The sequence below is a fragment of the Gopherus evgoodei genome, chromosome 2 (genome assembly GCF_007399415.2).
Source record: "Gopherus evgoodei ecotype Sinaloan lineage chromosome 2, rGopEvg1_v1.p, whole genome shotgun sequence".
Lineage (NCBI taxonomy): Eukaryota > Metazoa > Chordata > Testudines > Testudinidae > Gopherus > Gopherus evgoodei.
The window spans coordinates 158,052,852-158,077,591 of record NC_044323.1 but is presented as its reverse complement, the minus strand read 5'-3'; the positions used below and the strand labels follow the sequence as shown (position 1 = coordinate 158,077,591).

Genomic DNA, 24,740 nt, shown 5'->3' with positions numbered 1-24,740 from the left:
TGTACCTTTTAACCTCAGTCTCCTGTCTGTGTGCTGCAGACCTTTACCAGGCCTTGTTCCCAGTTCTTTAAAGCAGCAGGGAGCTCTGAGACAGGGTGGGAGCAAGAGGTGGGTCCTGCAGTCTTGAGGGGGATTGGCGGAAGTGTTTTTTGTCTCTGGCATCTCCTGAAATCTGTGCTGCACTGCTTCCAGATGCATTGCCTTTCTCTGGATTTGGGAGGAGAGGGGTTAAATCAGCAAAGCATTCCCCCTAAGCCCTTGCTAAAACCTCCCTGGCCAATTCTCTCTCAAGGAATTCCTGGTGCTTTTTTAAAAAACAAAGATTTCAAAGTTGCAGTAAGCTCTTGAGACTGTGAGAATGTTGATCCCTTTTTAATAACAAAGTGGTGGATGTGGCATAACACCATTGGACGCCTGGGTTTGGTTTACTTTGATTTGGTTAGCCTTGAATTGGCAACAACAGAACCTCTGCTTCTCCCACCCAGCCCGTCAATGTGAGGGGCTGGGAGAACCGCCCCTGGCAGAGCAGACCTGTCAGGAGAGGCCTTGCCAGTCCAAATATGGCTTTGGCCAGTGAGCCAAACTTTTATTTTCAGAACATTTGCTTGGGTAGGGTCCAAAAACGCCTTAGATCCTCTTCTAGAGGAGACCAAAGTCTGTAACACATCAGCAAAGGTTTGTTTTGAATATGGCTGTGGGCCTAGTGAATGGGAGCTGAGACCGAATTCCCCTCTAGGTCATAGCTGTGTGCGTGTTAGCAGAGCAACAAAAGTCAGTGTCTTAAGTGAATGAAATACTGGTGTGACACCCTTCAGGCATAGGGCATGTTGCACCTGCATCCCACCCACAGCAGGAGCAGCCGCCACTAGGGGAGGGGAAGGGAGATCAGTCACCCTGGCCCATTCTATCCTTGTCCTCTCTGATCTTTCCCCTAGACTCATTTCACAGAGAGCACTAAACAGCTGCTAAAAGGGAGTGATTTGTGAGTCCTTGCCAACCTGAATACAAACCACCTCCAAGGCCCCATAGTGAATTATCCACTCCCCTAAACCTTGCAGTAATCTGTCTGTCAAAGTATCAGAGTGTGTGTCAATCTTTAATGCACTTATTCTCACCACAGCTGTGTGTGGCAGGGGAGTGTTGTTATCCCTGTTTTACGGATGAGGAACTGATCTACAGAGAGGCTAAGTGACTTTCCCAGGGTCACACAGGACATCTGTGCCAGCGCTGGGAATTGAACCTAGATCTTTGGAGTCCTAGGCTAGCATCTTGTCTACTTCACCATCATTCTCTTGGGAAGTTGAAGTAGTTTATGGAAGCCCAGAGTCCTGGAAATAACTATGCTCACAGCAGGGACTTGTTATTAACATACAGCTATGGGTAGCATAAAATCCCTCCTTTACCTGTGAAGGGTTAAGAAGCTCAAATAACCTGGTTGGCACCTGACCAAAAGGACCAATAAGGGGAGAAGATACTTTCAAATCTGTGTGAGAAAGTTTTTGTTTTATGCTCTTTGTGTGTTCTCTCCAGGACAGCAAGGAACAAGGGCAGGAAGAATACATCTCCTAAAGCTGTATCTGAGCTAAGCATCTAAGATTACAAATTGTAAGTAATAGGAAGGAAATGCGTTAGATTATCTTGTTTTAGCTTGTGAATTTTCCCTAGGCTAAGAGGGAGGTTTATTCGTGTATATGTGTGTGTGTGTGTGTATGTGTATATATGTGTAACTTTAAAGTTTTTCCTAGAGTGGAATCCTCTGTTTTGAATCTGATTACCCCATTAAAATTACCTTCCATCCTGATTTTACAGAGATAATTATTTTACTTTTTCTTTATAATAAAGTTCTACTTTTAAGAACTTGATGGGTTTTTAGTGTCCTAAAACCCAAGGGGCTGGTCTGTGCTCACCTTGTTTGCTCTCAAGCCTCTCCAGGAAAGGGAGTGAAGGGGCTTGGGGGGATCTTTTGGGGAAACAGGAACTCCAAGTGGTCCTCTTCCTAAATCTTTGTCTAATTCACTTGGTGGTGGCAGCAATACTGTTCAAAGGACAAGGAAGAATTTGTGCCTTGGGGAAGTTTTTAACCTATGCTGTTAGAGATAAGCTTAGAGAGTCTTTCATGCGGGTCCCCACATGTGTACCCTGGAGTTCAGAGTGGGGAAGGAACCTTGACAGGACTCAAAGCAGCTTTTCCTCAGGCTTAGTGGCTAAGATACCCCACTTGCTAAAATACTGGGCACCAGCTTGGGGATGTGCTGCTACTTCTGTACCAAAGTCTGCTTTAGCAGCATATGGCCTGAGATCTGGGGAGAAATCTGGCAAGGTCTAAGCAAAGAACCTAAATCATACTGAAGCGTGCAGATGACCTTCCTGGAGAGAGAGTCCAACATTCCCTGGCACCCAAGGTTTTTTCACTGATAAGGTCTCAGCAGCACAATGTGTCAATGTTCCTGTATCCCAGAGACACAACTTTCCCCTCCCATGGAGACAGTCCAACTCTGCAGTGCTTATCGGAATTGCAAACCGTACCCTCGTTCCTGGACTGCAGCAAGAAACCCTGTCCATGTTGTGTCCGGGCAAGTGTCCTCCATTTCTCAGCCTTGTGGATTTATATGGAGGCTTAATTCTCTGCTCTGTGCTGGATGCTGTAATGCGCCTCCTGTTGCTGGGCTGGGGAATGGAGGAGAATGTTTTCCTGACTCCAGCTGCCCATGAACCAGCTGGGACAGAAATAGCTGGAGTAGCCATCTGAAGCCTTCCCATGGGTGCTAGGTGGCTTTACCCTGGAGAGATTTGCCATGCAGTGAACAGCAGGTGAAATTCTGGCCTCACTGAAGACAGTGCTGCCACTGTCATTTAACTGGGCTACTGTTTCACCCAACACATCATGGTGACTTCACTGGACACATGAAACATTACCTACAGTAAGGCACTCTGTAAGCCCGTCTATTAGAATAGGTAGGAGAAGTCCTAGATCATCTCCTGTGTGTGATTTGGTGACTGTCCTGGCAGTTACAGGACACTGGTATTGGTCAGGAATATTTATAATAGTATTTTTTAATAAGAGCCTGGAAGGGATTTTGACCCTCAGGCCCAGGGCTTCATCTTATCTCAAGGTATGGGAGGTTAGGAGGAAACATTTTCTGATGGCAGATAACTTCCTTCTGTAAGGTTCTTGCATCATCGTCTGAATCGGCTGGTACTGGCCACTTACAGAGAGAGGATGCCAGGCTAGATGGGAGCACAGGTCTGATCCAGCCTGGCAATTCCTATGTTCTTGTGTAAGGCAACCCTCTTAGTGCCTCAGGGCGTATTGTGTGGCAGAGCTGGTGCTGCCCAGTGTTCTAGCTCTGCACAGTTTTATTGATTTCTTTTATGTAAAAGATTAGCGGTCAAGGACCAAGTAAATATAAATATGTATATGCCTCCGCCTGGGAAGAGGCCACTGGGATATGGTTCAACTTATAATTAGCGGCATGGCTAAAATATAACAGAATGCACACATCTTATTCCTCAGACCCTCGAGCTGCTGCATGCTTCTTCTGGGCTCCCAGACAGCTCAGAATGACTTGATACAGCCCAGCACCCAGGTTTCCACAAAGCTGCACATCCTGATCGCTGTGCTGTCATCTGTGTGCCTCCTGTCTGAATGTGGGTGTGGGATTTGTGTGAGTTAGGCTGGAAGCCCATGGAGCAGGGACCTTGTCTTGCGTGTGTGAAGCCTGCTCTGGGGTTACTCAAGGCCCTGGATAGGTTGTCAGGGTAACTGACCATATGGGGAGGGGTATGGTCATAGGAGCCCAGGTCTAAAGCCATCTCTGCAGGCTTTGAGCAGTGGTTGTAACTTAGAAGATACAGAGGAAAGAGAGGGGTGAATAAAACCAGGCATGGTGCAGCTTTCAGGCCCTGAACGCGGCACTCAGCTAACGCCCCAGCTGTGGTGCCCATCTGTCTACGCTGAGCCCCAGCTGGGACCTGGGTGCAGTAGGCAGGTACAAATTCTCCCCCTGCACCCTCTGTGGGTCTGTGTGGAGTGGGCCTCCTGGCGCTCAGTGTCTGAGGGAAGTTAAAGCTGCCGCAGCCAGGTGCCAACTCCTTGGCCTGGCCCCTTCACAGGAAATTTCCCAAATCTCTGACCCGGCTGCTCTGGTTTGACCCCATGTTTGTAACACTAGGTCGAGGCTGCCATGTTCAGCCTCCAGGCACTGCAGGGACTGGGGTGATGTTTGTGCCAGGGCAGCAGTGGCTACTGGCATGCGGGCTGTGCTCCAGAGAGCTCTACAGTCTTGGAGGAGGCGTGTTTTGTGGGCTCTCTCCCTCAGGGCTCTGTAGACGTGAGCATCCCCTGGAACGCTCTGCTGCATTACTGTGGTGGCTCTGCTGGCGGCCTCGACACTCTGGCATGAGAAGATAAGAGGTGGGGGAAGCAGCCTGCAGTTGGCCCATCCCATGAGTTGCAGAAGCACAGAGGGTGTGCTGGATCTGGGGCGAATGCTTTTCAGCAGGCAGCCTTAGCCATGCACATAGACAAAATCCTTCACTTCTCAGTAGCTCCTGGCTCACTGTCATGTCCCCTGGGCAGAATGTTGTGACAGCAGGAGAGCAGCATGAAGTGCTATGGTCCTCCTGCTGCAAACTCCATTCTCCCTTCACCTGCCTGTCCCCCTTCCAGGGACTGTGAGCTCCACTGCCTGTGAGCATTCGACACATCCTGCTTGCCAGTGCCTGTTCCGGGTTACTCCAGTGTGTCTCTGGACTGGACTAAGGTAAGTGCCCTGCATTGGGGGAATGCTGCTGTGAGCATGGCTGGGGTTCTCCCAAGGAAGCGAATACCTGTGTGGTTCTGGCAGCAGATGCTCTGGGGATTCTCCCTTCATTCATGACACCATGCCTCTCGAGGTCTGCTGTCACAGCACTGCATGGGAGTGGGGTGAGTGAGACAGTGTGGCCCTGTCTGCCACGCTGGGCTCAGTCCGTCCTGCTGGGCTGGAGAGATGGACAGTCCCCTTTCACCTCTGAATCCCTTCTGAGGCAGTGCTGTCTGGTGCCAGAGCCTCCCAAGGACAATTCCCACGTCTGACGGAGAGTCCCTCTGTGGCTTGAGGCAAGTCACACCTCTCTCTGCCTCAGTTTCCCCGTAGGCCAAACGTTGGCGGTAATCCTGACCGCCTCGTGTCATGGGGGTGAATGTTTCTGTATGTGCTGTATATCCCCATCCTGGGGAGGGGGGTGCCAGCCAGGGAGCCTGTACCGCTGCACAAGCAGCTGAGAAGCTGCTAGACACAAAGCAGCACGGTGGCCAGTGGAGACTGAAGCGGTGGCCAGTGGCACCCTTGCCGGGCCTGAGAGTTTGTAAATTACCTCCCAAGACTGATCTGCAACCTGGAATGTGCATCACCCCCATTCCCAGCTCCTGGAGTTCCAGCCGCAGTGAGAAGCACTGTGTCCCCCAGGGCTTGCGTGTGCTGCCACCTCCTCAGCTGACCTCATGGCATGCTGGACACCTCCATTAACGTTCCTGCCCATCTGCGTAGATGTTGGTTTTCTCCCTTAAAAAATGTTGACCTGACTTGACCTTTCTGGAGTCACTTGACAGCAGCCCTGCAGCCTCTCTCTCTCTCCCCTTCTGCTCCAGCTCCTCACATGCAGTGGTTCAGCAAGCAGAGCTTTTCCTGGCAGGCCTTGCGCTGCGACCCTTTGGGAATGGGCCACGTGGCAGAGATGCTTTCCTGGCAGTGTCTGCCTGTTTTGCCCTGTGAAATTCTTACATGATGCAGTCGCTAGTATTTGGTAGAGCTGCCATGGACCTGGAGTCCTGATCTGGGTACAAACTGGGGGAAAATTTCCAGGTACCTTTCCTCTGCCAGAGGGATCAGTGCTTTCGCTACTGACCATGGCAAGTGTTGGAGTTCTGTTCCACACTGAATCATCGGCCTGTGCAGTAAGGGAGCTGGGCAGCATGGCTATCACACTAACAGCTGGAAGCCTGCAGGTGGCATGGGGTTCAGTGAAGTTCAGCTGCAAAGGGAATCTGCTGCCCCCTGCAGGGCACACTGCCATACTTTTGCAGGTCATAGAAAGGCCTGTGTCATGCTCACCGCTGGGTGCACGTTATCTTGCATGGGGAAGTCGAGTAAAGGAAAGGACAGCTGGAAGGATGGGGCCTAACCCAGCCAGGCTGAGGTGCTGGAACAATTTGTATAGTGGGAGTGCTGTACAGAATGGAAACCACTTCAAATCAGGGGGTGCAGCAGCACCCCCAGTTCCAGCATGTGTGCAGCCAGGTGTGCTCGCTGGAGTGAGTCTGACCTGACAAGGTGCTTGCTGCATGCCTTAGCACCTAGGCTGTCTGTGCCCTTTCAGTCCAGCAGTCAATGGCTGGTGCTGGACATGGAGACTGTTGCAAGGAGCTGTCTGGAGTGATTCCCTTAGTACTCAGGGCTGCAGGGAACACTAAAGTTAATCACAGCGTCTGTCTCCTTTTGCAGGATCGCCTGGTCACCATGGTCCTGGGTGTGAGTCCCCGACGCCAGCTCCTGGTGATGCTGCTCTGCCTCCTGGGCATTTCTTGTCAGGCACGGGCTGGCACGGATGCCTCACTGCAGCCCGCTGTCACTGCAGCTTCCTTCCTGCAGGATCTCCTGCGCCGGTACGGCGAGAGCGATGTGCTGACCCTGCAGCAGCTCAAGGCCCTGCTAAATCGCCTTGACGTGGGGGTGGGGCACGAGAACATCTCCCGATCGGAGCCGCAGCGCAGGAACCTCTCCCGGGTAACATGAATTTCTGTGTGTCCCCCTCTGCAGTGCCCTAGGAGGGATGGCCTGACCCTAACACATCGTTGCTCCCCCGCCCCTCATAAACACAGTGTGGGGTCACCATGCCACTAGCTAAGCTTGTCCGGAATAGATGATCAGATGGGCCATGTTCTCTGCAGAGGTACCCCTTGGGCTCACGTGGGCCCTGTCACCCGTGCAGGGAATCTGCTTGAGCTCCACTCTGGAGACGGTTGCTTCCCCTGCTCTATTGGCTTGCTCCCCTCGCTGCCCCAGCTGCTGTGCATTGTGTTCCGTGTTCCACTCCCAGGGAGCCAGCTGGTGAAGTTGGGCAAAAGGGGGGGGAATCCATTACAGGCCAAGCAGAACTGCTGTGATGATGAGAGATGAGATATTGCCTTTGAGTGGAGAGAATTCTCAGGGAGGGGGAGGAAAACAGCCCCTGCAGCTAGGTGGTTTGTGGGACCCATTAGATCTGCAGAGGGAGTTAGGGCCTCACATGCAGTGGGATAGGCCTGAGTCCAGTGAGGGATTGCTGTGTGTGCATTGCGCCAGGAGGGAGAGGGTGCCATCAAGGAGCCCTCTGGGAATGCACATATTGCCAAGCTGGATAGCCAAGCACAGCCATGGGATGCTGAAGGTGTCTCTTTCCCCACACCAGTGCTTCAGCTCCTCCGAGCTCTTCACCGCCCACAACCTGAGCGAAGGGTCCCATGTTGGCCCGAGCAAGTTCCAGGAGTTCTGCCCAACCATCCTGCAGCAGCTAGAGTCTCGGGCATGCACGGCAGAGAACCTGGAGAACGAAGAGAATGAGCAGACGGAGGAGGGGAAACCCAGCTCGGTAGAAGGTGAATGGATAGCCAGAGGGGACCCGGGACCTGCTTTAGCTTTAAAGGCATTGCTGAAACGTGAGCTTTCCAAGCGCACCTCTCAAGTGCAGGGCACCGGTGCTTTTTCTAGCCCTCACTGCAGAAACAGGGCATATTCTGGGCTTAATGTGGTAGAGCCTGTTCATAACCCTTCTTCTTCCCAGCCAGCAGCTCAGCTCTGCAGCCGGAGTGACACTAGGGCTGTGCAGTGCTTCCAGAGCTCTGTCTTTGGCTGACAGCAATTAGAAAATGGCGCTAGCCTGCCCAGAAAGAGATGAAGCATGGGATGGAGAGAGTGGAATCATGGGATTTTGGGAAGTTTGACTCCCAAGTCCCAGAATTCCACTAGCTTCACTATATATCCCACAATGTGCAGCGAGAAAAATCCCAGAATGCATTTGGCAAAGCAAAGGAGCATGGGATTCCCCCCTGGAATGCCACACACTTAGCGTGCACCAGCCCCGCCATAGGCACGCAATGATGTGAATTGAAACAGGGCACAGTTGTCCCTTGTGCATGCTGTTAGTGCAGCTTACATGCCACACACCAGCTAGTGCGTGTCAGCCCAATGTGAACTAATTCTCCATATAGACAGGCCCTTTGTTACACAGGGGAGTTGTGGGTACGGAGATCCTAGGCAGAGGGGGACTTTTTTACATTAAACCACAGCTTTCCAAAAGATAGCCCTTTGAAGGTGCTTTCTGAGTTGAATGTGGAATCAGGCTGGCAGTCGTGATGGGGCTGCTTGCTAGGTGCTAGCCCAACTAATGCTAGATGGCAGAGTGCACGGGGAGGGTGGTTTGAGTCGCCATCCCCCAGCTATTACATTACAGAAAGTCGCATCAAATGCCCCCACACCTCCATTTTCCCATCTGTAATCTGTGTGGCAATGCTTACCTGCCTTCCAGGAGGCTTGCCTGAGAGTGAAGTGCTTTGGGATGAAAGATGCTGTCAAAATGCACTGTATAGCTATTAAGCCGGTCCTCTTAGTGATGGCTTTGGGGCAGTTGTTTTGAAACCAGAGGGACCCCAATAAAATCACCCTTCCACGCCTGCGTATGCAAGGCTGGATGTTCTTTCTTTCCTTAGGTCATTGCAAAGACTTTTCATGGTAGGTAGGTAGGGAGAGACATTTCTCTTGTGATAACCTTGGAAAGCAAACTTTTCTGGGGTAGCTTAGAATCTTGATGGCTTTTCCCCAGTGTAATTTTCTTGCAGATTCCATGGAAAGCACGGAGGCACTAGTGTTTGCAGCCTGTTGAATCTGCCCTCGCCTTCCCTACCAATGGCACTGCGGGGCAGAGAGCGAGCAATAATTGGACCATTGACAATGCAGAGGGGAGAATTTGCTGCTAGGGCATGTGATTTTTAGTTCCCAGATCAGTCAGCACTCTCTTGCTCCGTAGTTATAGCGGAGGCAGTGCCATCTATCAGTGAGAAAGTAGTGATTGATTACCTGTGTTTGTGTCCTGCTACCCCAGCCACACACATTTTCTCTCACGCTTGTTCCAGGTTAATTCAGCTCAGCAGGACCTGTTTTTTTTATCTTTCACTAGCGGATCTGGTTGCAGGTTAATAAATAACAGGGATTTCTATAGCCCCTTTCATCCAAAGCACATTACAAACTGTTTACATGAATTGCATTTTGTACACCCCTAAAACTGCTGCCACCTCTGAGTGGACCCTGGCAGCTGTCTCAATGATCACACAACAGTGCTGTGGGACAGACTGTGAGGAATTGCACACCATCCGTCACCTGGCAGTTACAGGAGAGTGCAGGGAAGCAGCATACAATTGCTCAGCTTAAATTTCCCACAGATGCCAGGTTTGTATTGTGGTAGTGCCTTGGGGCCCAACCATGGACCCCGTTGTGCTAGGCGCTGTGCAAACACTGCCCCAAAGGAGCTTATCAAAGTAGAGTCCTAGGTTAACTTTCCAAAAGTGCCTGGGGACCTGCAACAATCAAAAGTGGCCCAGGCCTCTGATTGGCTTCTCAGAACAATAGCGCCCCCTATTGGAACACACAGTTATTGTCTCAGGGCCTCCTTGTTAGACCACCTCTGGTGCTTTCGATTCTCCCCCATGCTCACAGGCGTTCCTGGCTCTGGCTCACTTTTTCCTGCCTGTTAATAGGCTACAACTGAGCACAGCCCCTGGAGCATAATTACTGCCAGTGCCCTTTTAAAATAATTCAGAGACATGGAGAAGCATTAACCAGGTTTATTTCCACACCCTCTCGCCTTCCTGTAACTGTCCCACCGTTAAAGTATCTCAAGGAGCACAGGGGATGGGAGTGATCCTTTGTCACAATAAGGCCCTCTCCTCAGTGAGGCCTGACTCCCCTGGCCTTCCCTGCTCAGCTGTATGCAGAGCTGCTGGCGTCTGCCCCTTTCCACCCCCAAATAGCCTTGATAATCCAGCCCTAATTTCTTCTTGTTCCACAGTGTGGGGCTTTGGCTTTGTCAGTGTGTCACTGATTAACCTGGCCTCCCTCCTTGGAGTCTTCATCGTGCCCTGCACCAACAAGGCCTTTTTCCAACGAGTCCTCACTTATTTCATCGCGCTCTCCATTGGGACACTGTTCTCTAATGCGCTTTTCCAGATGATTCCAGAGGTGCAGTAGAACACATCCTGCCCTTCTCTCTGACCCTCAAGGGGCTGGCTCTCCCGCTGGCCTTTACAGCTGCCCCTGCCAAACAGATTTCTTCATCACCAAGACTGAGGGAAACTTCTCTTCCATGCTGGCTTCCTGCCAGTGGCTTTCCAGGTCCTTCCTGCTCCTCTGAGCTCCAGGAAACATCACATGGTCTCTTCAGGGTCAACATTTGGTGTACAGGCAGCATAGGGAGCCCTGTGCCATTCTAGCTTGCTTCCTCCTTCCTTCCTGTGGGGTTGCCTGCAGCCTCTCTGAGAACAGCAATATCCTGTAGTCACAGTGCAGCTGGCAGGGATCCTAGGTCTGGAGGGAGGGAGAAGAGAGCTCCCTCCCCCATGTGACTCCTGCTGGGTGGTCACACAGCCCCTCTCCTCCCACTCGGTTGTAGTGGTTGGAAATATGGGTGGTCCAAGCTCCAGTGAGATCTCTCCGCTCGTGGAACAGATTGTAGTAATAAAGATCTCTTGCTCTTCATGTTCCTGTTAGCCTTTGGTTGCCAAAGGAGAGACTTCCCAAAGCCTGCCTGTGGTGAGTGACGCTAAGCATAGACCAAGCTTATGGAAGTACATCAGGCAGTGTCTGGGAGCTTTAAGAGGACAGGGCACGCCTTGCTGGGTTCGCAGCATCTGTGCTGTGTCAGCGTTGGTCTGATGGGCAGAGCCTGGTGTAGGGTCATTCCTGGGGCTCATAAGAAGGGTGGATGGAAGGAAGGAAGGACGGAAGGAACAGAGGGTAAAAATGCACAGAAGGGACTGAAGAAACCCCTCCTGCTGAGGATCCCAGCTTTCTCCTGGCTCCTGGTCTTGCTGATTAAAGGCGGCAGAGCCCCTGGAAAGATCAATGCGAAGTGAGGTTTCCTGGTGCCCTGATGGGTTTGTCGGATACATTACAAACTAATTTTTATTTTAATTGCACAATTCTGGAGCTAAATAAATATCCCCATGTGCTTTACAATCAGGTGTTGGAAACACACACATTCCTCCAGCATCCTGCTTTCTGGCAGCAGGATTTTCTAAGCAGGGTCTAGGTGCTTAGGGACCTCAAATGCATTCAGATCCTCAAACTTTCAGCCTAGAAGTCATGGAATTAAAATAAAATCTCAGCTGCTCACTGGAGTCATCCTCCCACCGTGATCCCAGGGCTGCTTTGCATTCAGTATGTGTGCATTGTACTGTCCTGAAGAAGACGGTATCTAATCATTAATTACCCTTCCTTGCCAGTGCTCCAGAGTGCAGGATCTCTTGGCTGTTTCAGTCAGCTGCCTGCTGGCAAGCAGAGGGAGTTGGGGACAGCAGGTTTGATGCTTGTTTCTCTTGGCCCCTTGCAAGCTAAAACAAAGCTAGTATGTTTCATGTTGGGTCTTCCAGGCTTGGTGGTCTCAACCTGACTCCCAGTATTCCCGCATATCCCATGCTGGCAAGGGCTGTTACCCTGTCTCTAAACCAGAGTCTGATGGAGCCCCTTGTTTGTGGGACTTGGGGAGGTATTTTTCAGCTCCAGAACTGTAACTTTATTGTATCTTTTTTTTTTCTCTTAAAAACCGAACAAAATGCCTTGTATCCTGATCTGATGGGAACTAAAATGATGGCATACACTCCACCCCCATGGGACACACGTTGCAGGAGAACTCCCACGGCATGGAACGTAAATGCAGGTTAATCCATTAGGCTGGAAGGGCCTCGTACAACCCAGGCAGAGCGTTTGGCCTCTCTGACGTTGTCTGGTGCCCAGATACTCCAGTGATGAGTGCACTAGGCATGCACAGGGCGAAGAGACTCAGCTGTGCGATGAGGGTGGAGTGTACGAGATGCTAGCTGTAAAATTGAAGTGCTCTATGGGATGCTGGAACTCTGACATGCCCCCTTCCCTCCCCCCCATTAAAGGGGCCTTACGCCCTTGGGAATGGCATGTGCCCACTGGGAGCCTGACAAGGTCTCCAGGAAAGTGAATCTGTTTTGGGAGTAGAACCCTGATTTTTATTTCTCTCTTCAAAATACACTTCACGTCCACCTGCCACAAACTAACCTCCATTCTTGGAGTGTTTATTGTAAAGTAAGAGCCTTGTCAGGATGAGGAATCTCATTCCTTTACCCAAACCTCTGCTTCCCCAAGAATCCATCGTCTCGTCAGTCTGTGGTGCAGTTATTCAAAGCAGCTGCATCCTGCAGTGTGGACTGTAGGGCCAGCTCTGCTGATTCACATTTCCTGTAGTGTTGCAGCCGTGATCCTGCCCTCCCTGAAGAGGCTGGCACGTCAGAGTTCCAGAGCGATCTTGTACCAGGTTTATTTCTGGCCTCCCTGAACCAATTCCAGATTGATATGAAATCACTAATGAATGTCCCCTTTTCTCCTCCCTCCCCCCCCTCTCTCTCTGGTGTGGATTCACTTCTTTGCTGTCCTGTGTTGATTTCCCTGGACTCTCCTGCCCTTTGTGGTGTAACTGGGGTGGGGTTGGCACGCACGCTGCAGTCTGGGGTTACGGTTTCCTCTGCGTGACCGTCATCTCCCTCTGCTCCCTGGTGGGAGCCAGCGTGGTGCCCTTCATGAAGAAGACCTTTTACAAGCGGCTGCTCCTGTACTTCATAGCTCTGGCGATTGGAACTCTCTACTCCAATGCCCTCTTCCAGCTCATCCCCGAGGTATGGTGAGGGCCTTCGGGGTGTGTGTGTGTGTGTGTGTGTGTGTGTGTGTGTGACTTGAGGAGAAACGTGAGTGACTGCTGCAGGGAGACAAAGATATGGTCAGACTTGGTCTGTGTCTGCATCTGGTGCTGGAAATGTTTAAGGCCCATCAGCAAGGCTAAATTCTGCTGTATGACTGTGTTAAACTCCTAGCTGCATTGCCACTGACTGTATGACCATGGACAAGTCACTTCCACCTCACCTTTTGGTGCCTGTGTGCCTATCTATAAAATGGCACTGAGGGTATTTACTTACCTTCTAGGATGAGGTGTCTGGCCACGGTCTAGCACTATCAGAGGACCTCAAAGCCTTATGGTATGTCCACACTATGGAGACTGTATAGTTAACAGCTATGGCTCCACAGCTATGCTGGGGCATAACCCCATGTCTTAGAAGCAGCCTGCACCAAGGGAACGGGTTTTTCCAGTGCTGTAGGAAGCCAACCTCCTTGAGCTATAGTTGCTGTGTCAAAAAAAGCATTTGTCCATTGGCCTACTTACATCCACTGTGGGGATGAGGTCAGCATAGCTGTGGAGTGTTTTTTGTTTGTTTTTGCTTTTTTTTCCTCTCACACCTGAGCTATGGCAACCTAACTTTTAAGTGTAGACCAGGCCTTAGCCATTTTCAGGCCATATAAAGAAAGTAACTTTGATGTGTGAACAAAGCCAGGCTTGACTGGGTCACTTTTATGGTAGAGAGCAGACAAGTTGGAGAGAAGACTCCATGTTGAGGAGAATCTTAGCTGCCTGTTGGTGTCACTCGCGTTCCTTATATACGGCTCAGTGTTTGTGCTGGCTGATAGTGGACGCGCTGTAGTCCCAGTGGTGAGTTCATTGTGAGAAGTGGCTTAGACAGTCTGGGCTTTGAGATAAAAGGGTCCCCAAGCCCATGTGCTAGAACTTCCCGAAAACACCTTCTATGCACACAAGAAATGAATAAGCTGAGAAAGGTGAAGTGTTATTGTTCAGAAAACCCCTACTCAGGTACCTGATACGTGATTGTTGGTGCGGTTGCTGTGCAGTTGCTTCTCCTGATTCCGAGCTCAAAAGGGAGAGGAAAGGTCAGCTAATGATGTTTTCTGGGAGTGGGCTTGTTAATACAAGAGAATTGATTGGCCCACCTGCCTGCGTTTATATTCACGCCTGACTTGTGAGAGAAGGGACAATGAATTTAAAAACCAATAGATTTAAAGCAAAGGCATTTTATAATTAACCTGTGGAACTCATAGCCACAGGATATCAAGATGAGTAGCTGAGTGAGATTATGGAGGTATTGGACACTTTAGATTAATGTGAGTAGGATCTGCAGTGACACTGTGTCTGAGATAAAACTGAGATGGGCTAACAGTTCTCATGCATCAGGGCATGAACTGATTATGTCTGGCGTCAGGAAGACATTCCCTTCTAGCATGCAGTAGTATTGCACAATGGGGTGTGTTAGGCCTTTCTCTGAAGCACTCACTGGGGGAGAAAAGACTAACTGAAGTGCTGTTCTGCTGTCCTTGTACTGAGAGCTGCTACAGACAAGGGGAGGGGAGGCAAGGGATGCTGCTGGAGTTCATGGTTCTCAAACCTTTCTCTGTTGCCCCTTGTTTTCAGGCCTTTGGATTCAACCCTCAGGAGGATTATTATGTCTCCAAATCTGCAGTGGTCTTTGGGGGCTTTTACTTGTTCTTCTTCACAGAGAAAATCCTGAAGATGCTTCTCAAGCAGAAAGGTCAGGTGAGGTTGAGCTAGTCCCATGGGAGATCGGGTTAGGTTTTCCCAGACGGTATCGCTGCCAGAAAGGTGCTTCCCAATGGGCTTACTCTAATGCAGTTTTCAAACAGGTCCACTCAGGAAAGGCCACCTGCTTTACTGACTCTTAAATCCTGTGTGTGAAGAGAAAAGCTTAGATCCGGGGTGGCCAACCTGAGCCTTAGAAGGAGCCAGAATTTACCAATGTACATTGCCAAAGAGCTACAGTAATAAGTCAGCCGCTCTCCTGTCCTGCTCTCAGCGTCTCCTGCCCACTGGCAGCCCTGCCAATCAGCGCCTCCCTCTCCCTCCCTACACCTCCCAATCATCTGTTTTGTGGCGTGCAGGAGGCTCTGGGGAGGGAGGGGGAGGAATGAGGACATGGCAGGCTCAGGGGAGGGGGCGGGAAAAGGTGTGGAGGGGGCAGGGCGTGTGGCAGAGCCAGGGGTTGAGCAGTGAGCACCTCCTGGCACATTAGAAAGTTGGCGCCTGTAGCTCCAGCCCCAGAGCTGGTGCCTGTATAAGGAGCTGCATATTAACTTGTGAAGAGCCGCATGTGGCTCTGGAGCCATAGGTTGGGCACCCCTGGCTTAGATCTTTGTATAACAAACAATGGTTCCTTTTTTCATTTAGGGGAGGGTGATATTTTCAGCAAAGAAGGCGGAAGTAAGAGACACTTGGGCATGATGCTGTATGTTTCTTCCTTCTCCTGATCCACCCCAAAAGCTGTCACATGCCATCCTAGAAGTATCTGTAGTGACTCGTGTGTGTAGTTTGTACAGTCGGTTAGCAGAGGTGGAAATGCTCTGGGATGAAAGATGCTATGAAAATGTACAATCACAATGTTGGGTTTTAATAACAAAGACACTCTAGTTTCCTAGTGGTTTTAGTCAGCTTCAGCATCGCCGTCTCTGCGACGTTTCCTGTTCTAGCTTGTGGGCAAGCTAAAATAATCAGCATGCCCCAGACTTTTGAGCCGGAAATATACAAGTGACTGCATGCACCCATGCTGCATGTGGCTAAAGCCTGTAAATCTGTGTATCCTTCCAGCACCATCATGGGCACAGCCACTACAGCCCTGAGACCCTCCCCTCCAAGAAGGACCAGGAGGAAGGGGTCACTGAAAAACTGCAGAATGGAGACATGGATCACATGATCCCTCACAGAACCAGCGAGCTAGAGTGCAAGAACCCAACTGTGGATGAGAAGGTCATTGTGGGCTCTCTGTCTGTCCAGGTTAGTGCCCATCTCCTGGGGTTGTTACCAGTTACAGCTGTTGATTGGAGGCGGTGGCTTAGTGTGCAGAGATGGGCATGACACTGGGCAGCGCCGTAAGACAAATGGAGTTGTCTGCAGTCTGGTGTGGGTTGATGACCCAGCCAGTGGGGTTCACATGTGACTTTGGGTGTTCCTTTGCAGGACCTGCAGTCTTCCCAAAGTGCATGCTACTGGCTGAAGGGGGTGCGATACTCTGACATTGGCACGCTGGCCTGGATGATCACCCTGAGTGACGGGCTCCACAACTTCATCGACGGCCTGGCCATCGGTGCCTCCTTCACCGTGTCTGTCTTCCAAGGGATCAGCACCTCTGTGGCCATCCTCTGTGAGGAGTTCCCCCACGAGCTGGGTACGTGACTGTGATGATGCGGTTCTGGCGGGACCCAACTGAGAGTGCCAGTTCAGTACCAATTGCTTAAACAGGGCAGTCACAGCCCAAGGCTGGGGTTTTTCTACCTTTAAGGCAAACCAAACTAGCCAGACAAAGAGGACTTTGATTTCACCCCGTTGGCTAAACACAAGTCACACAAGCAATTTCCTTAGACACTCCAGTCTTCTAGTATTACCACCAGTCCCACTCATCCTGGGGATGAATGGTTATGAAAACCAACACCCCAATAAAAGAAACCGGTTCTCTTGATCCCAAAGAACCAAGCCCCAGACCCAGGTCAATGTATACATCAGATCTTACCCACAAATCACGCTGTTGCCAATCCTTTAGAATCTTAAATCTAAAGGTTGATTTCATAAAAGGAAAAAGGATATATAGATGAGAGCTAGAATTGGTTAAATGGAATCAATTACATACAGTAATGGCAGAGTTCTTAGTTCAGGCTTGTAGCAGTGATGGAGTAAACTGCAGGTTCAAATCAAGTCTCTGGAGTACATCCACAGCTGGGATGGGTCAACAGTCCTTTGTTCAGAGCTTCAGTTTGTAGCAAAGTTCCTCCAGAGGTAAGAAGCAGGATTGAAGACAAGATAGAGATGAGGCATCAGCTTTTTATAGGTTTTTCCAGGTGTAAGAACACTTCTTTGTTTTTACTGTGGAAAATTACAGCAAAATGGAGTCTGGAGTCACATGGGCAAGTCCTGCATACTTTGCTGAGTTACAAGGCATATCTGTCTTCTCTCAATGGGTCAGTTGTGTAGCTGATGGTCCTTTAATGGGCCATCAACCACACTAGGCAAAGCTAACACCAACTTGTCTGGGATGTCACCCAAAAGCATAGCATAAGTTTGAAATACAGACAGTTTAGAGCCAATATTCATAATTTCAACTACAAAATAGATGTACACATATAGACAGCATAATCATAACCAGCAACCCATAACCTGGTCTTAGACACCTTATGTGACCACCATTACATAAGATTTGGTGCCACTACAGGACCTTGGTTGCAACCATGTTCTATATGGTCCCAGATTATCTCAATAACGTCACAGTGGCTCTTCAGCTGTGCACCCTAACTGGGTTTGGTCCCCATCCAGCCAAGTATTTAAGCATGTGCTTAAGTCCTTAAGGAAAGCGTGAAAGCACTTGTTTAACTTGAACTTATTTCACCATTTTCTTTCAACCGTCAACAAAATGTACCAACTTCTTGGTCATTTAAAGAGAAGTTTGTGCATGTGGTGGAGGGCGGTATGTGAAGCAGGACTAGCCAGGGGAGGAAAGCTGCTGAATCACATTGTGTAATCTGTTCTGAAAACCAGGGGTGTTTGTGATTAAATTTAGATCGTGAGACAGCTGGTAAGACACCTGTGCTGTGTTTGTGTTTGAATGTCAAGAGTTATACGTGGAAGTAGATGTAGACCTTGGGCACCTGGTGAATCAGCGAGTCTGTCAGTGTAGCAAAGTTTTGGTTCCTTTGTGCTAGGGTGTCCTTGTTCTTGCAGTTAACTGTCTTGATGGGGCTTGACACAAGATGGCTTCTTGAGCAGTGTCATGCACTGCTCTGAGGGTTAGGAGAACTGGGTTCTATTCCTGCCTTTACTGCCAGCTCGCTATGTGACCTTAGACCAGTCACTTTACCTCTCTTTACTTCTGTTTCCCCAGGTGTAAATCAGGATAATGGTACACTACTTTTTTTTTTTAAGCACTTTGAGGTCCATGGATGAAGATGGTCTATAAGAGCAAGACATTGTTATTATTTATTTTATGTAAGGCCTTGATTCAGCAAGAGGGTTGAGCGTTGAAGCATTTCAAGAGTCCCATTGACTTTGACTTCAGTGAGGTTACTCCCATGCCTAGAGTTATGCATGTGCTTAAGCATCTCGGTGAATAGGGAGCCTGAGTGCTGTTCTCTGGTGGGATGCTGCATTTGGGCAGGAGTTTGCTGATGCATCCATCCCATAGATGATCATGTGTAGCTGTCTGTCTCCTCCTCCTCCCCTTACATTTTCCTCTCTTTTGCAGGTGACTTTGTCATCCTGCTAAATGCCGGAATGACAATCCAGCAGGCGCTCTTCTTCAACTTCATTTCAGCCTGCTGCTGCTACCTAGGACTGGCCTTCGGGATCCTGGCTGGCAGCCACTTCTCTGCCAACTGGATCTTTGCTCTGGCTGGTGGGATGTTCCTCTACATTGCATTGGCTGACATGGTAAATCGCAAACCAACAGTAATGGAGGGCTGCTGGCTAGGGGATCGGAGCATTGCAGGGTTGTTGTTTTCCTGCAGTGATCACCGCCCACTGAGCACTGATGAGCCTCGGTCACGGTTATTGTTGCACTGCAAAGCTTCTAGGATGCAGAGCTTTGGGAGCTAAGAGGACTTGCCTAATGACAATGCTCTGCAACATCATGTGCGGTACACCAGGGTTCCCGCCCGGCTTTTCACAGTGAGGCCTCTGGGTGATTTTGAGGGAGGAGTATTGACTGGCCTGTGTAAGTCAGGAGTATTTGCAACTGTGGGCACAGAGGGAAGAATGGTGACAATATCATGCACAGAGGGATGGTTATTCCCTCATGCCCACCAAATGGAGGGTGTGTAGCTAGCCTATAGCCAGACCACTCTGAGCTGTAAATTTATCAGATCTTAGCCTAGCAGGGTTGGACAGGGTCAGATCAAAAACACTTGGCTTTGATTGTGAACAGCTCTATATAAATTAATGGCTAATAATAGATGGGGTGTGGGGAGAGGAATACAGCGCTGGGATCTGCAGGTGCGAATTCGCAGGGAGCCTGGAGGGTGGAGAACTTCCACGACTGAAACGTTCCGATTCCTTTCTCAGTTCCCGGAGATGAATGAAGTGAGCCAGGAGGACGAACGGAATGGCAGCGCCTTGATCGCCTTCGCTATCCAGAATGCAGGGCTGCTGACGGGATTCCTTATCATGCTGCTGCTCACCATGTTCTCGGGCCAGATCCAGATAGGGTAGGGACAGGCCTGGTTTGATTGGGCTTTCTCACCCGCAAGCATATGAGCTGACGGCACCTGTATGAGACATCAGCATTGCAAAAGCACTACAGAAAAGAGGCATTTTTTAAAAACTATCCCATAGACTTTGTATCGTTTATTTCAGGGGGCTGATGAAGCTCCTTGCCCTAGATCTATAGTGACTCAAGGACCTGTTTCCAGTGTAGCATCCCTTCTTCTACTCTCCTTGCATCAAAGGGACTCCTGGGAAGGACGTGTGAGAGGATCAGGAGAATGGGCTCTCTGGCTGTATCGCTCCCTTCGGAGAGCTCCAGCCATGGACATTACTTCTTCCTTTCCTCTTCGAGTGGCTGCGGATGGAGGATGGATGTGGTGTTGGTGCTGGACGGGAAGCCACTTTACCAAGCAGACGCTGTGCTTGAGGCTTGTACTTGTCCATCCCTCGTACTCAATCCCTCCGCGGGCAATGGAAATGTGAGGCATAGGAACAGCCGTGGGTTCCAGGACAGCCCCAGTATTTACATCCGTTACCTGTAGCCTCCAATGCTCTGGTTGTGCCGGTAGCCGTGTTTCTCTTTAGGATGGGGAGCATGCCTGCCTTTTGGACCTAAATATGTAGTCGAGACCTGTTCGAGAGTGGCTCTCTTCATCCAAAAGCTTCCCTTGCCAGCGTCTGTAGTGTGCGCTGGGCTGGAGGAAGAGGCGGAGTGTGAAAGAGAGATGAAGAGGTCTCGGAACGTTGCACAGGGAGAGGGATGAGCAAGACCATATCCTGCTGCTGTGCTGGAATGCTCCTTTCCTGGCACAGGTAGTGGATACTGAACTGGGCAGGCAGCCTTGGTTTCCCTGCCCCCCTGCTCTCCTAGTCACAGCTGTTGCTGCTCTGGTCTCTTCCCACTTAGCTGCATGGGCAGCACTGAAGATACCAGGGCAGGAGAAGTGTTTGACATGCAGTTAGGCTGGCTTCGGGGTGTGAGTTATGCTTCTCCTGTAGGGATTTAATGAACTGTACAGTTGCATCTGCTGGTCAGAATTACTGTAATGGACACTTCTGGGTGGCTTCCAGGAGGTAGAACAGCCAAACACCGCTGCCTCTCACAGGAGTCCCTCCACAAAGAGGAAAAGTGCTTAGATCCCTCCATCCTAACTTGGGACACTTGGAGAGCAGAGGGAGCGGAGCCGTGAAGCGAAGATGCTGCAAGATCTCAGCATTGCAAGGGAAGAGCATGGCAGCTGCAGTCAGGCCAGGGCAGTGTGGAACACAAGTCCTGGTGCCAGTTTCTCAGGCCTTCCTGCGAGAGCGATCCTTACACTGTGACCAGGTTCACTTGGAATTGGACATCTGGTTTTAAACACTGACACTGCGTTTCAAGGTTTTTTAAAAATACTGTACTTTTTCTTCAGGGCACAGGGTCCCAGGAACAGTCTGTGGAACTGGAACCCAGCTCTGGGTGGCAGCAGGAATTGGGAAGGGAGTTAAAGCTCTACTTCTGGGCTAGCTTTCCTCCAATTCACTATGTGAACCAACTTATTGTTAATGTTTGGCCCCTTCAGCTTGGGCAGGGAATGAGGTTCCAGACTCTGCCTCCCATGGCTGTGAATTTATGGCTGCTGACTAACAGAAGTTCCTGCCTCTGCCACTAGCTTGTTGGGTGACCTTGGGCTAGTCACTCCCCCTGCCCCTTTCTGTGCCTCAGTTTTCCCATCTGAAAAATGGGGATAATGATGCTGATCTCCATGGTCAAGTGCTGTGAGATCTACTGATGGAAAAACACGAGATAAAGAGCTAGGGATGATGATGATGATGATGATTCTTATTTCTGTGAGGGATGTCAAGTTTATTGCTGCCACTCTGTCTCTTGTGATCATTCTGTCTGCCTGATTGGCTGCCTGGTGCATAAGGGAACAGTAGTTGTTCAGTCCCTTGTCTTGTAACTTGTCCGTTGACATACAAAGTTGTGTTGCCTTGTTATGCTGTCCTCATGGCAGAGGCTGAGCAGAAGCAATTCCTGATGGTTTTCCCCTGCACCCCATCAGAAAAAAGGTGAAAGGCCTATTGCTTATCTTACCCAATGCTTTTACACCCCACACCTCAAGGATTTAGACCCCTCTTTGGTAAATGTGAGCTAGGCAGCTGCACCCAGGCCCACTGTCTGCCTCCCTTCAATGAGGGCAAGCCGAAATCGGAGTGACTCCAAAGGAATAGATCTCATAACCAAAACCACCTGGGACAACAGCTGGCAGGCACAGCGCCTCCAGCAGGATCATGACTTGCTTTGACTGACTTCTAATGCTGAACTTTAACTTGCTCAATAAAGACTGGACATCAAACGCCAGTCTCCTGTAGCTGTCAGTCATCTGTTCCATTGCACTAGCATGACTGGCCCTAATGGAGAGACACAGCTGGGTCTCATTTACATACGGCAGCAACCATAGTCCCTGTCTCCTTCGTAGCACTCCTAGTTTCCTTGTGTAAACATTGAACAGTATAGAATCCTGTAGTACCTGTGCAATACAGACTTTTGTTCACATGACCAATTATCCATAATAGCCTACTGGGCTATCTACTTTAAAAACAGTTTCAGAGCAGCTCTGTCAACTTGGGCAAAGGACCACAGTCTTGTCAGTAGTATCTCATGTTTACTGCCTCTATATTTAGGTAGCTGGCATGCTGTATTCCTCCACAGCCAGGAGAAAGTCTTTGCCCCACGCCATTCTTGCTGTTTATGGCCCAGACCTAAAACCTAGTTAGTTTACACCATCTTTTTATGGTGCTTCACCAATGAATGCTTGATATGGGTTCACCCAAACATTGCCAACTCCATTTCACCAAACCCATCCTTGACATGTTTATAAAAAGACTATAACAGGGGCCTTTGGAAAGCAGCAGAATCATCTTCTTTCCCCTGGAAAAACAATCATTGTGGGATTCCTGCTGCCCAGCTGAGAGGTGAATGGAATAGGATGGCACTCTTGCGAGTCACATGGGAAAATTTTTGGTCAGGCAAGCATCGGTCATCAACAGCTGACTAGGAGAAGTTCTCATTGTAACAGTGAGGAGGTCAGCTTTTGGGAACAGTACTTAAGAGGGAAACTACCTGTGATCAAACAGCATGCACTACTAATGGTAGGAGAGCTGCAGCGTTGTATCTGAATTAAGTAGTGTCTGAGGGTACGTCTACACTACAGGATTATTCCGATTTTACATAAACCAGTTTTGTAAAACAGATTGTATAAAGTCAAGTGCACGCGGCCACACGAAGCACAATAATTCGGCGGTGTGCTTCCATGTACTGAGGCTAGCGTCGATTTCTGGAGCGTTGCACTGTGGGTAGCTATCCCATAGCTATCTCATAGTTCCCGCAGTCTCCCTCGCCCATTGGAATTCTGGGTTGAGATCCCAATGCATGATGGTACAAAAACAGTGTCACGGGTGATTCTGGGCAAATGTCGTCACTCATTCCTTCCTCTGTGAAAGCAGTGGCAGACAATCATTTCATGCCCTTTTTCCCTGGATTGCCCTGGCAGATGCCATAGCATGGCAACCATGGAGCCCGTTTTGCCTTTTGTCACTGTCACGGTACGTGTACTGGATGCCGCTGACAGAGGCAGTACTGCAGTGCTACACAGCGGCATTCATTTGCCTTTGCAGGGTAGCAGAGATGGTTACCAGTCGTTCTGTACCGTCTGCTGTGCCATTGTAAATTGGCAATAAGATGACGGTTATCAGTCCTTCTGTACCATCTGCTGCTGTCATGGATGCTCCTGGCTGGCCTCGCTGAGGTCGGCTGGGGGCGCAAAGACAAAAATGAGAATGACTCCCCGGGTCATACTCTCCTTTGTTTTATCTAAAAATAGTCAGTCCTGCCTAGAATATGGAGCAAGTGTACTAGAGAGCCAGGGCATCAGAGAACCAGAGAGCACAGCCACTCCATGTCAGATCCCGCAGAAATGATGAGCTGCATGCCATTCTAGGGGGTGCTTCTGCAACAATCCCACCCGTTACTTCCCTTCTGCCCCAACCCTCCTGGGTTACCATGGCAGTGTCCCCCCATTTGTGTGATGAAGTAATAAAGAATGCAGGAATAAGAAACACTGACTTTTTAGTGAGAGAAAATGAGGGGGAGGCAGCCTCCAGCTGCTGATAGTCCAGGCAGGACATTTAAACAGTGGAAGGGAGAGGAGCCCAGCATCCCGCTGCTATGATAGTCCAGGCGGTACAGAATCTTTTCTTTACACATGAAAGGGGCGGGGGGGGGCTGATGGAGCTCAGCCCTCAGTTGCTATGATGATGGTTACCAGCTGTTCTGTACCATCTGTTGGGAATGACCGGGAGTCATTCCTATTTTTACCCAGGTGCCCCTGGCCGACCTCACCTGAAGCCAGCCAGGAGCACTCACGGGATGATGACAAGGATGGCTATCAGTCCTTTTGTACTGTACCGTCTGCCACCGGGGAGGGGAGGGAAGAGGATGCTGCTGTTCAGTGCCGCAGCACCGCTTCTACCAGCAGCATGCAGTAGACATAGGGTGACATTGAAAAAAGTCAAACAATTTTTTTCCTTTTCTTTCACGGGAGGGGGGTAAATTGACGAGATAGTCCAGGGTGGTTCAGGGTATATGTGTTTGACCCTACAGGCATTGGGAGCTAAGCCAAGAATGCAAATAATTTTCGGAGACTGTGGGATAGCTGGAGTCCTCGGGTTCCCCCCCCCCCATGAGCGTCCATTTGATTCTTTGGCTTTCTGTTACGCTTGTCTCACAGCACTGTGCTGTGGACTCTGTATCATAGCCTGGAGATTTTTTTCAAATGCTTTGACATTTTGTCTTCTGGAGCGGAGCTCTGATAGAACAGATTTGTCTCCCCGTACAGCGATTCAGATCCAGTATCTCCTGTATGGTACATGCTGGAGCTCTTTTTGGATTTGGGACTGCATCGCCACCCGTGCTGATCAGAGCTCCACGCTGGGCAAACAGGAAATGCAATTCAAAAGTTTGCAGGGCTTTTCCTGTCTACCTGGCCAGCGCATCCGAGTTCAGATCGCTTTCCAGAGTGGTCACAATGGTGCGCTGTGGGATACCGCCCGGAGGCCAATACTGTCGATTTGTGGCCACACTAACCCATATCTGACATGGCAATACCAATTTCAGCGCTACTCCTCTCGTCGGGGAGGAGTACAGAAATCAGTTTAAAGAGCCCTTTATATCGATATTAAGGGCCTTGTTGTGTGGACAGGTGCAGGGTTAAATCGGTTTAATGCTGCTAAATTTGGTTTAAATGCGTAGTGTAGACCAGGCCTGAGAGTGAGAGATTTAAACCCTGTCTTAAGGGGAGAGGTCTGGGCTGCCTATTCTCTCTCAAGGAAGTATTTAGAAA

The 24,740-nt window shown here is 49.9% G+C and overlaps 1 protein-coding gene across 3 annotated transcripts in view; it reads left to right on the top strand.

Annotated features, from left to right (window-relative positions):
* The window catches only part of SLC39A14 (solute carrier family 39 member 14), a 28,570-nt gene extending 5,968 nt beyond the window's left edge, over window positions 1–22,602 (top strand). The window contains exons 2-11 of one of the 3 annotated variants that reach the window (XM_030552086.1): window positions 1,531–1,605; window positions 4,670–4,763; window positions 6,486–6,767; window positions 7,432–7,618; window positions 12,765–12,934; window positions 14,575–14,697; window positions 15,763–15,948; window positions 16,132–16,339; window positions 18,404–18,588; window positions 19,219–22,602. In XM_030552086.1, coding sequence (XP_030407946.1) covers window positions 6,501–6,767; window positions 7,432–7,618; window positions 12,765–12,934; window positions 14,575–14,697; window positions 15,763–15,948; window positions 16,132–16,339; window positions 18,404–18,588; window positions 19,219–19,365 — 1,473 coding nt within the window. In that variant the 5' untranslated portion in view covers window positions 1,531–1,605; window positions 4,670–4,763; window positions 6,486–6,500 and the 3' untranslated portion in view covers window positions 19,366–22,602. Of the gene's footprint in view, window positions 1–1,432; window positions 1,606–4,669; window positions 4,764–6,485; window positions 6,768–7,431; window positions 7,619–12,764; window positions 12,935–14,574; window positions 14,698–15,762; window positions 15,949–16,131; window positions 16,340–18,403; window positions 18,589–19,218 lie in introns of those variants that run through there. The other 2 variants (XM_030552088.1, XM_030552089.1) reach the window with 2 other exon arrangements.
* Window positions 22,603–24,740: the final 2,138 nt, after the last annotated feature.